At 33.8% G+C, this 14,821-nt stretch overlaps 1 protein-coding gene across 1 annotated transcript; it reads left to right on the top strand.

Moving 5' to 3' along the window:
• The first annotated feature begins 6,466 nt into the window (after positions 1-6,466).
• On the top strand, positions 6,467-14,334 carry RBL12 (RHOMBOID-like protein 12). Its single transcript, XM_011089063.3, has 8 exons — positions 6,467-7,056; positions 10,619-10,739; positions 10,831-10,950; positions 11,177-11,287; positions 11,771-11,812; positions 13,237-13,341; positions 13,435-13,476; positions 13,998-14,334. The coding sequence occupies exons 1-8, from the start codon at positions 6,695-6,697 to the stop codon at positions 14,094-14,096; spliced, it is 1,002 nt and encodes a 333-aa protein (XP_011087365.1). The 5' UTR covers positions 6,467-6,694; the 3' UTR covers positions 14,097-14,334.
• Positions 14,335-14,821: the final 487 nt, after the last annotated feature.

Raw genomic sequence — 14,821 nt, 5'->3', positions numbered from 1 at the left:
TATATAGATGGAGGGGCTCACTCTTTCTCACTTCCTTGGTATTTGTTTTGCCAAAATCAGATATTTGTTGCTTGGTTTGATTTGTCACAAACTTGTTCTTGCAATTTTTTCTGCATTCATTCAAATGACGTTTGGACAGTGGCCAAAGTTTTCTGGACTGGCAACAAAATATTTTTATGCTCTCTGCTATGTTGGATTGGATTTATCTCATTTTAAGTATTGCAAATAGTGCTAAATTCCATTTCGGGTACCTTCACTTCTTAATTACGACGATACTATAGTTAGTGACGACGAATCTCTATATATCTCGACTTGTTTTGTTGCAATATTTGTTTAGATCAAGAAATTACTATAAAAAAAGATAATAAAAAGATACATATAAGTAAGAAAACTAAATTAAACTTTCTTTTCTTGTCGACAAAATAAATATATACAAGCATTATGTCATAATTAATAACATGAACGGACTTGTAAGATTTATAATATAATGGGATATCTTGTCATAATATCTTACATTATTAAAAATATTTCCCTCATCAAGCTTTATTGTCAAAACATTACATCACTATTCTTGTCTTGTTTTAGTACTTTGATCTCTCTTACATTACTTGGTTTAAAAAAAAAAAAAAAAAACCTATATATGCACTACTTTTTACTTCAATATTCCTTAATAATTCTTGCATGATTTGTGCTTAAAGGGCTCTCTCTCTCTCTCCCCTCATTCTCTCTCCTATGTCATAGTAATTACATAGTATATTTTTTTAAGTCCATATGATTGAAGAATAAGAACCCAACCCCAATAATGATATATGGCTTCTTTGTGTGTGGGGATCTAAATCCATCCCACAAGAATATAATTTTTTTAAAAGTTGCTCCTGTGGAAAGCTTCCCTCCTTTTTCCCTAATCCCCACAGCTAAAGAGAACCCCCCCCCCCACCCCACCCACCCCCCAAGATAATCACTTTTTTCTTTCTTTCCAACTCCAAAATCACCCCAACTTGCTTTAATCTGCATCTTCCTTTGTACTGATTCTTGTTGCCACTACCATCTTGTATATATTCCTTTGCTTCTATATACCTCACCTCATCACCATCTCTTTCTGTGTCTATGTATAAATGTAGCTTTTAAATGCATCTCCGTACAATTATATGTATATATGTCTCTATTTGAATTGATTCTATTGGGACATTAGATATATGTGTAACATGTGGATATATGTAACGAGAGAGGAATAGAGTATAAGGCGTCAGCCCGTCGATATGTGGATATCTATAATCAGCGAGGAATCAAGTCGAAGTAGTGGATATATGTAGTCGTGTACGAATCAAGTAAAAACAATCTCTGTCGGGTTTGAATTGACCTGGACTGAAATTAAAAAGCTCAACTTTTGACTAGTTAAGAGAGTTTGTGCTTATTAATAATCTGAATCACTAAAATAAAATATGAGATATCCGCTGGAGGTGCTCGATATCTGTAACAATATTTGATATTTAAGTAGGATGAGAACTAGTACGTACGACAATTAAACCTCATGTCACTAGGTGGGGCCTCATAGGTCAAAACCTTGAGAGATAAAAGGCAGAGAATTCCAAATTTAATACTGTATGTGTAAATTTCTACCCACCTGAGGTGTATGTAACTGAGCTATGGATACAACGCACACTCATATGGCTACAAATTCGTATGATGATGTCATTGCAACTGAGCTCAACAGTGCATACTAAAAGATTAAAAAAAATTATTGCTTGCAATTTGATTGGAGGGTTTTATATTGTGAGGTACCACGCGCGTCAATCAGGTATTGACATCTGTCAAGATCTTCCAAGGACATGAGATCATGATCAATGGTAAAATACATCACACATATGCTATGATATTCTTGAAATGAAACTTTTGGGGTGCAGTGTACAAGTGTAAGATGTTCGTTGCACTAATATCATTGTCCACTCAAATTGAATCAAAGGTTGATTACATTTTGTACTTCTCAACTATAATTACAGTAAGTATATTTTGTTATTCGAATTTTACTCGTTTTTATATTTGTTATTGAATTTTTTTATGTGTATTAATTTATCATTTCAACTTTGTAAAATTTGCACTTTACTATATATGATTTTTTTTTTGTTTATTTTCCTGTCGGAAAAACATCACATGCCGTGCATATATGATAAATACCACATCACATAACCCTTGAATATCACGTGTGCACTGCATGTGGTATTTTTTGATAAAAGAATTTATTGAAAAATAATTATAAATGACAAAGTGCAAAATTTTATAAAGTTGAGATGGTAAATTCATAGTCTAGAGGTGCATATCATGTTGACCAGCATTATAAGGTGGATTAAATAGGGACCCCTATGCGAGGAAGAAGCATTGATGTGTCGTTCCAAGTATCTCGTTGAGGGCCTTATAGTACTGAGTACATAATACAATCCTACATTGGATAGAAATAAGGAACTTACACAATATATAAGTCTTAAGGGTTTTTTTTTTCTTCGTAGTGAGATGTCTTTAAAGAGCAAAAGTATAAAATTTAGAAAAAAAAGACAATATTGTATATAAGAATGTTTGATCAAACGGGAGAATGATTACATTTACGTTCTCTAACATATGGTCTGTTTACACAAACTATCCCTATTTTTAGAATAATTACACATACGCCCACAAGAAACGTCAATATCATTTACACAAACCACTTTTACTTTTTGAATCTTACACGTATATTCCTAAAATATATCAATATTATTACACAAATTATCCATATTTGTACCTATTAGGACTGATTTATATAATTATATAAAAGACATAAGTCATTTGTGTCGACGGACCATAATTCGGGAAGTATGTATATATTTCATCCCAAAATATTGTTACTACTTTTCTTTTTATTTTTTTGGTTTTGTTTAAGTTATTAAAATATTGGTCGACGACACTTTTGGCATGTTTCAACAACTAATAGATTCATGTGACAGTAAGGTCTGATTTAATGGCACTGTTTATTGCAACTGTTTTGCTTTCTTTCGATTTGGGATTTCAAATTATTCATTAGTTTTGTGCTCATGGAAAGTAAACGACTACAGAGGCTTACTTGCATTAAAATATATTTCTGTCATTTCAATTATGTTTGTTTTTACAGATTTGCTAATGAAAATCTCCGTCTTTGATTTCCTCTAGAGACAAATTATAGGTTTTAGAGACCAAAAAATTTATCTATGAAATCTTATTCACCTGTACGTCGCTTACAATAAAAACATAAATATTTGTATATTTGACAAATTAAAGTCTTAATATCCATTCTTATTCAGATTCTCCCTATTAATATTGAATTAAAAAAATTAAATTTAAATACCCGAAGATTATGGGAAAAATTAGGAAAAAAAAAAAGAAAAAAATCGTAAAGGCATCTTGATTTATATTCCATTGCATGCTGCTGACGTATGAGCTCCAAAAGCAGTGTAAAACATGGACGAGAGATTATTCCTTCAACATAACATGCTTGGTGTTTTTGCACTTTTTGTCATATACTTTACTCCCCCAAAACCCGCTTTTTCCGTTCTCATCTTGTTAACCTAGATTCAAATTAGGGCTGATATAATTGAAACACGCGGAATTTGATCAAATTTTAACAGAAAAATAAAAGAATATTTGATCAGCATTTACGTGTTGTGTGCTTATTTATTTTGATAGATCAATATCTTATGCAAGGGATTGTTTTATTTGCACAAAGTTTCACGGGTTTATCATTAAGAAAACGTGTCGCCAAGGAGATGGGAACTTTAGGGTGCTTCTATTGTTAAGATGATTAGTCTCCTATGGTAGTACGCACTTGTTGTCCTAAACTCCTAAATGGTAGTATATATTCACCGCCATGGGTCCTCCACCATCATACACATGAAGCCACCTCTTAGGCGACGGATTTCGGGTCTCTCGTGGTAGTATATATACATTCAGAAGCAAAAGTCTCCGCAGATGAGAGATCTGAGAGAAGTGTACTTGGTCTTGTTCATGCCGACAATTATCATGTAATATTTATCATGCTTTTTAGCTGTTGTTAATATTTTGATGTCGTCTGAAAATACGATAATTAATAATTATATGTAATCATAATTAATTAATTATAACAAAAAGTCATACTTCATAGTGTGATTTCAGTAAACCAGAACCAAATTTCTCAGCCAAGAAAGGCAATCAAGAACCATCAAGTAGAATAAAGTTGACAATCTCCCGACTTTTTTTTTGTTTTCTGAGAATCAGAACTAAATATAATGCTTCGAAAAATATTAAAAAATAGTTATAACAAAAAATATCAAAATATATGACAAAACAAATTAAAAGCAAGTAATATAATATGTGTAGTGTGAATGAAGCTTACAATAATCAACTCAATGATTATGGAGCTGGCGGCTCCCATTATTACCTAATTTTGCCCTTAAAAAAGCTGGTTATTACAGCTTGTTAGCCTAAACTTTGTGGTATGTTGCAATAAACAATGGCAAGCTTCGTCGTAAAGTTTTCATTCATTCTTCGAGAGGCGCTTAATTATGATTTACGTCACATTCTCGACATAATTAAAGTGTGTTATTAGTTATGGATTATGGAGAATAACGCGTGCTAATTAAGTAGTATTGTGGATAATACACATGAATGGACATTGATGTTGATCATTGTACTATGTTGTATTATGTTAATGTTTGTGTCTCAATTTGTGATTATGGTACTCTTGCCTTGGGTGCATATATTATGCAGGATGAGAGGTTGCTGTGGTGGGCTTACTTTTTTCAGGCAAGACTCCATTTCTGTACAACATATTTAAGCAATGATTGCTGTTTTGCTCTATTATTGATAACTATCTCAAAGGTTTTAGTTGACAAGAACTAATGTTTATGTATGTCTTATTAATTCACCATTTTCTGATAAGCATATAGTGTTTAAGTTGTTGTTGTCGACACTTAACGATACATATAACTGATGCTTTAACTGAAATTTAGGATGCACTTTCTTTTAACTAAAAGTGTTACTTCATGATGCATTGATTGTATACGTTCACGATAAATGACCGTATATATACCTATAAGTATGATATGTTCGTATACACAAAGAGATAAATACGACCCGTTGAGTAATTTACTCGACACCATTTAACTATTTCGCAGAGAAAAGGAATGAAGGTCTGGGAAAGAGAGGTATTGGGAATTACAATTAGTTTATGGACATTAGCTCCTAGTACCACAATTATTATAGCTATTTTTTTGTATTTCTTACGGATAAGTTCATTTTTTTTTTATTATGACATAGCTCGGAGTCGAAATTAATACAAGTGCGTTTAAGATAATATTTTGTTATGATAATTTGAGTTCACTTGTGGCCGCATCATGTAAATTGTTAGAACTGTGCATCCCATTGAGACTATTATTGCTTTGTATTAATGACATTGTGTTATTGAGTCATCGGACTTACGGCTCGTTTATTTTTTTGGATGACATAATTGGAAAATAGGATTGAGTAGAATTAAATGTGGTCTGAATCTATAATTTTTAATCACTTTATTGATTATTAATGATATGACTATTCAAACACAATTTTAAAATCATTATTACAATAAATTAAAATTATGTTTATCATTTAATAGCGATTAAGAATGTAAAACTTTCGAGCATAAGAGGTGGTTCTGGTGAGAAAGGCAACAAGACGAGTAGTGGTCGACGTGATACGAGCACAATGTGCACTGTTAAAATTTTTTATTAATATAAGATAAATTTGAAAGACGTGGTTATTGGAGCTTTGTATATGTTGAACCATACATTGCGGATGGGAACCTACATCCTAACAAGAAATATCATGGCCTTGATCTATGTCCGGAGATAGTGAACTTTGGAGATGTTGCGATAAGTGGTTTGCCAAACGGGATGGTGGGAAACTCCATATAGCAGGGATGAGGTGGAGGGAAACACAAAAAAGAGAAAAGAATTCATAAAAACTAGACGAGTAGGGACGACAAATGGGACGGTAGATAGAGGTTGCCCTAGACCAACCTAATTTATGTCTAAATTATTAGGTTTGGGTTTGAATACAAATTCTAATTTCATAAAAAGACCTGAAACCTCCTTAGAAATCTGTCCCACATAATATTTATAAATATATTAAATTTATTTAAAATATGCAACTTTTATTTAATACATATAATTATAAAATAATAACTTATTTTATATTTATAAATAATAATATTATTTTTTAAAAAAAGTATATCAATTATATAAAAACGAAAAATTGATTAGATTTTTACAAGTTAAACCCATGGGGTCCAGAGTACAACTACAAATAGAAGAGGTTTGGAATATAATTAAATTTAAATAAGTGACGGATCTCGAGTCCGGATAAATCGTCCCATAGTGGTTCTAAGAAAGAGAGTGACCAAAATGAGGGAACCTTATGATGTCCATCTCTGCAGCCCAAAACTATGAATCAGGCCTTCCTTTTTCTTCTCGGTGACAGTATCATGCTTTTAGGGCTTTTTCACGAATGCTAGTCCAGTCCAGGCACAGCGAAATTTCACAGTTTTCCTTTTCCACAAACAAAGAAGCACACAGCTCTGTCTTCATGTGAATTATAGTATTATACTACATATATATGTAGATGAAAAAGTTGAGAGGAATAGTTCCTGGGGAGAATTTCCTTGGACTAAAATCTGAAAATGCAAAGGCAACTCTGCATCAAGCTGCTCTCTAAAATCCCAAGAAATGCCTCAACTACCAATACCAACTCGATCTTCCAACCCAGTTATTCTTCATCATTCTTGAAGAGCAATGCGAACCCGTTCTATCAACAGTCTATCTCTCAACATTCCTCCCTTTCACCTTCCCATTTATGGAAATTTTGCAGTTCTAATGGAGTTTCGGGGAGTATTCGAAATGGGTTTTTCTCGAGCCCAGTTCTTGCCAGGAGGTCTTTTTCGAACGTTCTTTCCAAGGGGCAAAGCAAATTTCCTGTTAATGGTACAGTTGGGACTCAGGCTGGAAGAAATTTTCACTCGTTTGATTCTCAGTACCGTGGCTGGTACTTTTCTATGTTTATGCTTGTTTTAATGTTCTTAAGTATTCTTCCTGTATCTGTTCTTTTCCTTCTGTCTATCAAAAAAGAAAAGAAGGAAATTTTCCATTCTGGTTTCTGTGAAAAATCAGAGGATTTGAGAAAGAACCTAGTCTTTTACTTTATTTTTATTTTTGTGTAGGTTCATTTAGTACTGGGGATACCTGTGATTTCATAAGAGTTTCACTAAAATTCTTGTATAAGAAGTTATGGTTGATTGGCTAGAATCTGGTATCAACAGAAAGTTAGCTACATTGTATTATGTTCGTATTTGATCAATAACATTGTAGCTTCAATTTGGTGTTTCAGTCTCTGGCTCGTTCATATGAACCTGCTCTGTGAATCAAAACTAGTTCGAGCACTCTTTCGCTCACTCTCATGCATACGTTCGTATCCACTCCTTGAAGCAGAGATTCTTGTTACACTTTGCTAACTGAAAACTGAAAATATAGTTTTCCTGTAATAGCTACATAGAAATATTCTCAAAGGAAAATGATTGTTTTAGCCTATATAATATTTATATTTTGTAATTGTCTGTCCATGTGTTAATCTTTCTCCCTTTTGGTTTCTTCTTGGTTGGAAATCACCAAGGCAAGCATAGTGGAAGATAGGAATTGTAGAATTTATCCTGATAGTTTGGCCAAGTCTGAGAGTAACAAATGCTGATCATATGTCAAATAAATGTGGATTAAATGCACATTGTACAAGACAGGTGGGTTTTCTGAAACAAAAGAATTGGTTTATTGATAGTTTGTGGTTCCTGTAGAAAAGTGCCAAGAGATAATGAGTATTCTGTATTAATAAACATGAAAAAGAAATGCTTTGTGATATTTAATCAAAGAAGGGGAACTTTTTTGGCAGCAGACCTGGTAAGATAGTTAATTCTTAGATAACCAATCAAAGATGCTTCTCTTGGGAACTGGTGAATCTTTCGTGCAAAATTATGATCATCTGTAGAAGTCTGTTAATAAAGAGATATCATTGACTAGCGAGCTTACCTCTTTTCATGTGGGAGAAGATACATTACCTTTTTGTGCTTGATAGAGAGAGAAAGCATTCTTTGAGAGGACTGGGTGTAAAGAGCGCCAACAAGAATTTCAAAAGTAGAAAATTTTATTGCCTAGCTGTGCCCTGTATCTATTTGGCCGGCACCATCAAGACCCAGTAAGGTAGTTTGGTGTGTCATACCACTCCGCTTTGATCGGAGGAACAAACTTTTCTTTTGTTCTTGCATTCAAGTGAAAAATATTATGGGATCAATAGAATCCATGTATTTGGTTTCTATAATTGGTGTGTCTCTAAAACTGGATTTTTTTCTCATGCTTCTCTGATGTGTGTTTTTTGTCTCATAATGAAAAGTGGAAAAGGTGGTATTATTGGCAAGGGTTATTTTGGTGGTTGCGTGGTGCAGGCTGGTTGGAAAGAACCACCGGCGGAAGATTGTATCATAGGAAGATACGAATGTCTTCTCCTGGAGTTAGGAAAATTCAAGGAGAAATACTGTATTTTATCTTATGCACACTCCTTCATAAACATCCCAGGCTGCCTTTTGGATATTAGTTAGCAGTTAACTAATCGTGAGGCTGGCTAGTTATTTCTCCTATCTCAGATTAGTTCTTAGTTGGTGCCATAAGATAAAATCCTGGTAATTAAAGAGTCAGACGATTATGTTATATTTAAGTATCATTTACCTGAATGATAAGGGATGAGATAAAAGTGTTTACCTTCCACGATTATTACTCTATCCAGAACGTGGAGGGTTTTTGCATTTCTTCTCTAGGTTTACGTTGAGCATTGTTGAGTACCACAGTCTACTTAAGATGTTTATTATGTGATGTTTGGAGACTCATGCATTTTGACACCATTCGACTGGGTAAAAATCTTTGTTTGTCTGCATTGAAAACCAATTTAAGGATCATCTGTTTACTTAGAAACACACTTGCAATTCTCTAAGATCTAATCTGTTGGAGCTTCTGTTTTCCTTTAACCCTCACCCAACCTTTATACATTCTTTCCCTGTTTAATTTCTATAGGGTATTTGTCTTCCAGAAGTCTAGTCTTGTTGCATGCATTGATGGGCTTCGAAAGTAAGAACTAATTTGATTATTGTAAACTCCTATAACTAATAAAGTATTCTCTTTGATTGAAATGTTCAATCATGTTCTTCTATGCTCTAAGATCTAATCTGAAGCTTTATTCTTGGTTGATTATTTGGTTATCCAACTCCTTCATTCCTTTCAACCCCTCATTCTAGTTATCCATCTCTTCCATAATAGTCTACTCTTATTAAAAGTGGCTTGCATAGGATATTGATCATAATTGATCAAGTTTCCTAAGTATCTATGAAATGAAGGTCTGAAGTGTGTGAACTCCACTAAAAGATACTTAAGTAAATGTGGATTCCATAGACTTCATAGAGGTATAAAGTTTGTCGCAGACAAGGTTCACTATAAGCTTGTTATAAAAAGCTAACTCTGTTTGTTTTCTTAGGTTGTGATGCACACCTACTCCATGTATTCCAAAAAATTTAATATATAATATCTCTTCTATGCCAGTATACCACATGGCTTTGGGGGTAGCATGTCCTGGTTATTGGAGTTTCTTTTAAGTCCAGTGCAACTTAAAAAGTGATCTCGACACTGATTCTGCTGAACAGACTCATCCTGAGACTTCGTGTTGGATGTCTTTCTGCCTTGACTGCGTGTTCTACTCAGCTCCCTTAATTTGATTAACCTGACCACCCATATTCTAGAGTTGTCGTATAATTTCGAGGATTGTAAGAAGTAACGATGCTGAAATAAACCACGGGCACTATATTGTACAGAAAATAGCATGTTCAGCAATTTTATCCTTGCCAGATGTTCACACAATGGATCACGTGGTCTGCAGACAAACCTACCCTGTAAGTGTGTTGTGGTTCACTGGCCTCTTGACACTGAAACTGCTCCTAAACCTTCTAGTGAGCCAATAATGCCAAATGGGTGCAGCCTAAACTTGGCGTCAGTGTTTTGTTACCCCATTAGAATGTGAACATGCATTCTAATCAATTGATAACAAGAATAAAGGAACTTTAAACATCTAAAACTTGAGAAACTGCTTATAGAAAATGTTCAACTGTAGAACTTTTCTGATTGATTATCCTCCTTTATGCTAAAACATTGACGTCCTTGGTGCACATCTGGAACATTCCGAATCTGAAATCAAAACTTAATTTTCTGTATACTTGTGGTCACCTTAAAACTCTTATCTTGATCATCAAATAGAAAAGCTTCAGCAATTTGACCCTTTTTCTGCTGCTCTTATTTTCTTTTTGGCCCTTGGTGGCCCTATCTCCTCAGAAACTCATTCTCTAAGCTGTGCACTCAAAAATCATTGTTCTTGTATTTGCTCTATTGAATACCTGCATAATTGTGGCTATCTAGGAGAATATCTCCATGAAAATATCACATTTCTATATCTTGTAGTTCTAGCTTAAGAAGTATCAGAACCATACGTGTAAGTGAATTATGGTTCTTTTCTTGTTTCCTAGGAGATCAATTTTTAGAAGGCTTACAACTGATGGAGTTGTGATAGGCTTGATAGTAACAAATGTGGCTGTTTTCTTGTTGTGGAGAATTGCTAGCCCTCAATTTATGGTGAAGAATTTTATGGTAAGATGTTTCTCGTAATGTGTGAATTTTAAACAAAGCCATACAACAGTTGAGACAAACATTAGCTACTAATTCTATTGTTTCTGCTCAGATTTCAGTGGACAATTTTACAAGTGGCCGGTTGCACACATTGATAACCTCTGCTTTTAGTCATAGAGACAGTTGGCATCTCATTTCAAATATGGTTGGACTCTACTTTTTTGGATCAAGTGTAAGATCACATGACTCCAGTTATTCCTTTCAACTTTTTCAACTCTTGTTAGTCTTCTATTTTTTTCTTTTTGCTTCATAAACTATTTGATACTAAAATGCATAGTGTTTAGTGGTCATCTGTGCTAAAGCATTTATGTATATGGAATTTTTAATCTTTCATTTTGTACTTTGTAGGATTATTTTACATTAAGTAATTTCGTTGAACTGTAATTCTTATTGGCCAGATAGGAAGAAATTTTGGACCTGAGTATTTGCTGAAGTTATACCTATCTGGAGCGGTTGTTGGCTCAATCTTTTATCTGGCCTATCATGCCTTTATAGCTCCATCATTCCAGGTAAGTAGTCATATTTATAAAATCAAACAAGGGAATAGAGCTCTAGGAATAGAGCATGGTTATTCTCCACAGCTGTAGACAAAGTATAAACAATGTCAAATTGTTGTTTTTTGGTTGCATTTCTATCTACTTGGGAGGTATTATTAGTTTTCCTTTGCATTGATTTTTCCAGGTTGCATGTCCTTTTCTACTTTGGATATCACATTACAACTAGCAGACTCTTTGTTTGTATTATTTAGCTTGTGGACTTGTAGGATTTTCTTCATACTATTTAAAGTATACTGTGCTATTATAACGTTAAAGATTGGTATATACATTTAGTACTAGCATGTTCTCTGATTCTTGTCAATTGCTACACGGCTAGAGCATCAGCAATCAAATTGTGAAATGCTGTGGTCTCTATACATATCATATGGAAGTTCGATGCTATAGATTTTCAGTTCTTTTCCTAGTAATTGCTCTAAATTACTTTGTTATGTGCAGAGAAAGCAAATGGGTATTCATCCTTCAAAAGTTCCAGGACTGGTGAGCATCCCTAATCCTTTTGTTTTCTCTAATCATCATCTTTTCTTGTGACTACGACCATTTCATATAGGGATAATGATGCTCATCTACAATCTGAAATAGTTAAATTACAAACTCCTCCCCTACACATTCCAAAATAACAAAAACCTCCCCTCTACTTTCCTCTATTTAAGAGCTCAAAGTTATAAATTTAGCAATTTGCATGGAGTTCAACACTCAGTATGAAGTTTTACTCACCAGGCACTCGAACACATAAATTGAAGGACAACTATTTCTCAATGGCTTATAAATACTGATTCTCATCACCTCTATTAGGATATTACTTAAAACAGATAGAATCGAAAACCTCGTAATGAGTCTCTCCGCATGAGAATAATTGTCTTCATCTATTATGATGAAAAACCCAAGAAATTTCCCCTTTTGGATCTCATATACCCACTTCAGAGGACTGCCTAATGCCATCAGTTGATATCGTATGTTAATGAACTTTATTTTTCTGGACTTTGGCTACTTAATCATTAAAATCATTCCAAGTAGACTTCTTGATCTGTATTCTACACGGAGAGTGCAGACTCTACATCCATGTAATTTAAATCTTAAAAATTACAAAGAAAAAGTATCATGGCATATCACCATGTAGGTTAATATCACCATCAACACAGAAATAGCTAAGATATAGAGGTAAATATCACCATCAACACAGCAATAGCTAAGATATAGAGGCAAATATCACCATCAACACAGAAATAGCTAAGATATAGAGGTAAATATCACCATCAACAAATATATTTGTCTCATAATATGTAACTTTTGCCAATAGGTGAGCTTTATGACTCCAAATGGCTACATTAGCCATTTTGCTGGAGTTTGAGAATATTTCAATTTCCAGGAGCCTTGCACTCAAAGTTCATGAATAAAATGTATTGCAGCATATTGTGAAGCATATAAACACTTCACGATGAAGACCCATCAAGCATTCATAAATGTGTAGGCATGCATAATGACATGCATTTTGGCATCATAAACATGAAATAGAGGCAGATAATCTCAGGAATACAACCATTTATGGTCATGATGCCAATGACAGAAATCAAATAGTTTCACTTAACTTCAAGAAACTTGTGAATATGGAACCTTTATTTTGGTTGAATCACATAAGTCTAATCATATTTTGGGGTTCACTTGGGCCCAAACTCAATTGCTGTGAGAGGAATTTTGATCTCCAATCCTAATGCTCCGCCAATGTGAATTCTCATTTTTGTAAAATGATCGCACAATTTAAGCCTTTTGAACCCTCAATTTTGGGCAGATTTCTGGTCCATTTTCTTCTTAATTTGTCTGTCCTTCCACGTTTATGTAATTGGCAAAGCATAATTTAGTCTGTAAAGGTTTGCTTCCTTTGGTGACTTTGCTCTTTCTTTTAGGGTGCAAGTGGAGCTGTGAATGCAATAATGCTTCTCGATATATTTCTCTTTCCATCAGCCACCCTCTATTTTAACTTTTTTATACCAGTACCAGCTATTTTACTGGTAAGGTCAATTTACCTCTTTCTTGGTAAAATAGGATGACTGAAATTGTCGATTGCTGGAATCTTACTTATTTTTGACCAAATGTTACGGCAGGGAATCTTTATTATTGGTAAAGATGTCTTGAGGATATTGGAGGTATGTTCATTTGGAAATATTTGTTCTTTTCTCTTTTCAACAGTAACATTGAACTTCATTGTCATTCTTACGACGAATCAAGTTGTGACATTATAAATCTTAGGGTATCTGAAGGGCCGTCTACCTTTCGGGATAATTACACTGAAGATCTAGGCATATTACAAAAAGACACCCTTGGTTTTGAAAAATTACATTGCACCTCATGGCAAAAGCTATAATTTAAACATAAAAATCGGGGGGTGGGGTTGGGGGGGTCTGTAATATGCCTAAACCTCAAGGGATTTGTATATAATTATTATTACTTTTTCTTTCATTAGACACAATTTTTGCTATGTTGAAATATCATCAATGAAGCCTCGTGCGGTCTGATATACATATAAAAATAGACTTTTATCCTAACAGTTCGAGCCATGGATCAAATAAGCAATCTATTTCTGTATAGTGTTTATTATTTAAACTCTGACCATTGACTCATTCATTTTGATGTTCTCTGTTAAATTCTGCTTCTGTTGCTATCTCAGGGTGATCGTGAAGTCTCTGGCTCTGCTCATCTGGGTGGAGCTACAGTTGCTGCCTTAGCATGGGCACAAACTAGGAAGGGACGTTTCCGACGATTCTGACTGTACATCTCTTTCTTTATGCCTCTAGTTGCAGCCAATCTAGGCGTAGATTGTTAGATTTCCGAACGCTCGCCAACAGCATCTCCTTTGACATTGAACTCTCTTTCTATATTTTGAATTTAACATGAAATGCGACTGCTTTTGGCCGAGTCCAGTACTCTATCGATGTATGCATAATTTGGCCGAGTCCAGTACTCTATCGATGAATAACAATTACCATAAGCCTTTCTGCAATCAACATTGTGTGCATCATGCCCTGAGATGAACTTACCAACTTATGAAATCCAGCTGCATCATATTTAAATAAATAATATACAACCACCAAATTTTTTTTTTATACATAATACTGAACGATGGGTTTGCATAAATCTATATTCCGTATTAAATCTGAACCGATTATAAATTTTATAACTCATAAGGAGTTTCAAACTAAAAATTTGTCAAAGTATGAAAATTAAATAGAATAATTGAGTATAATATTCGATTTGATTTTGACGTTCTATTCTGGTAACCAAATCCATGGAAATATTAATTTTATTATTTTTATATTTATTTTTAGATTTTACTTACGAAAACTAAAAAATAAGAATATATATAGAAATTTTTACTTAATTTTGTTAAATTGAATTTTTCAACGTGGTTTTACTAAATATGTGAACTTCATAAGAGCAAATATTAACTAAAAAAACAAAAGGGAACCATTATGAACTTGAATATCACTAAAA

The sequence above is a fragment of the Sesamum indicum genome, linkage group LG8 (genome assembly GCF_026168435.1).
Source record: "Sesamum indicum cultivar Baizhima isolate 11 linkage group LG8, ASM2616843v1, whole genome shotgun sequence".
Lineage (NCBI taxonomy): Eukaryota > Viridiplantae > Streptophyta > Magnoliopsida > Lamiales > Pedaliaceae > Sesamum > Sesamum indicum.
The sequence above is the reverse complement of the archived record's forward strand: the minus strand, read 5'-3'. Positions and strand labels throughout refer to the sequence as shown.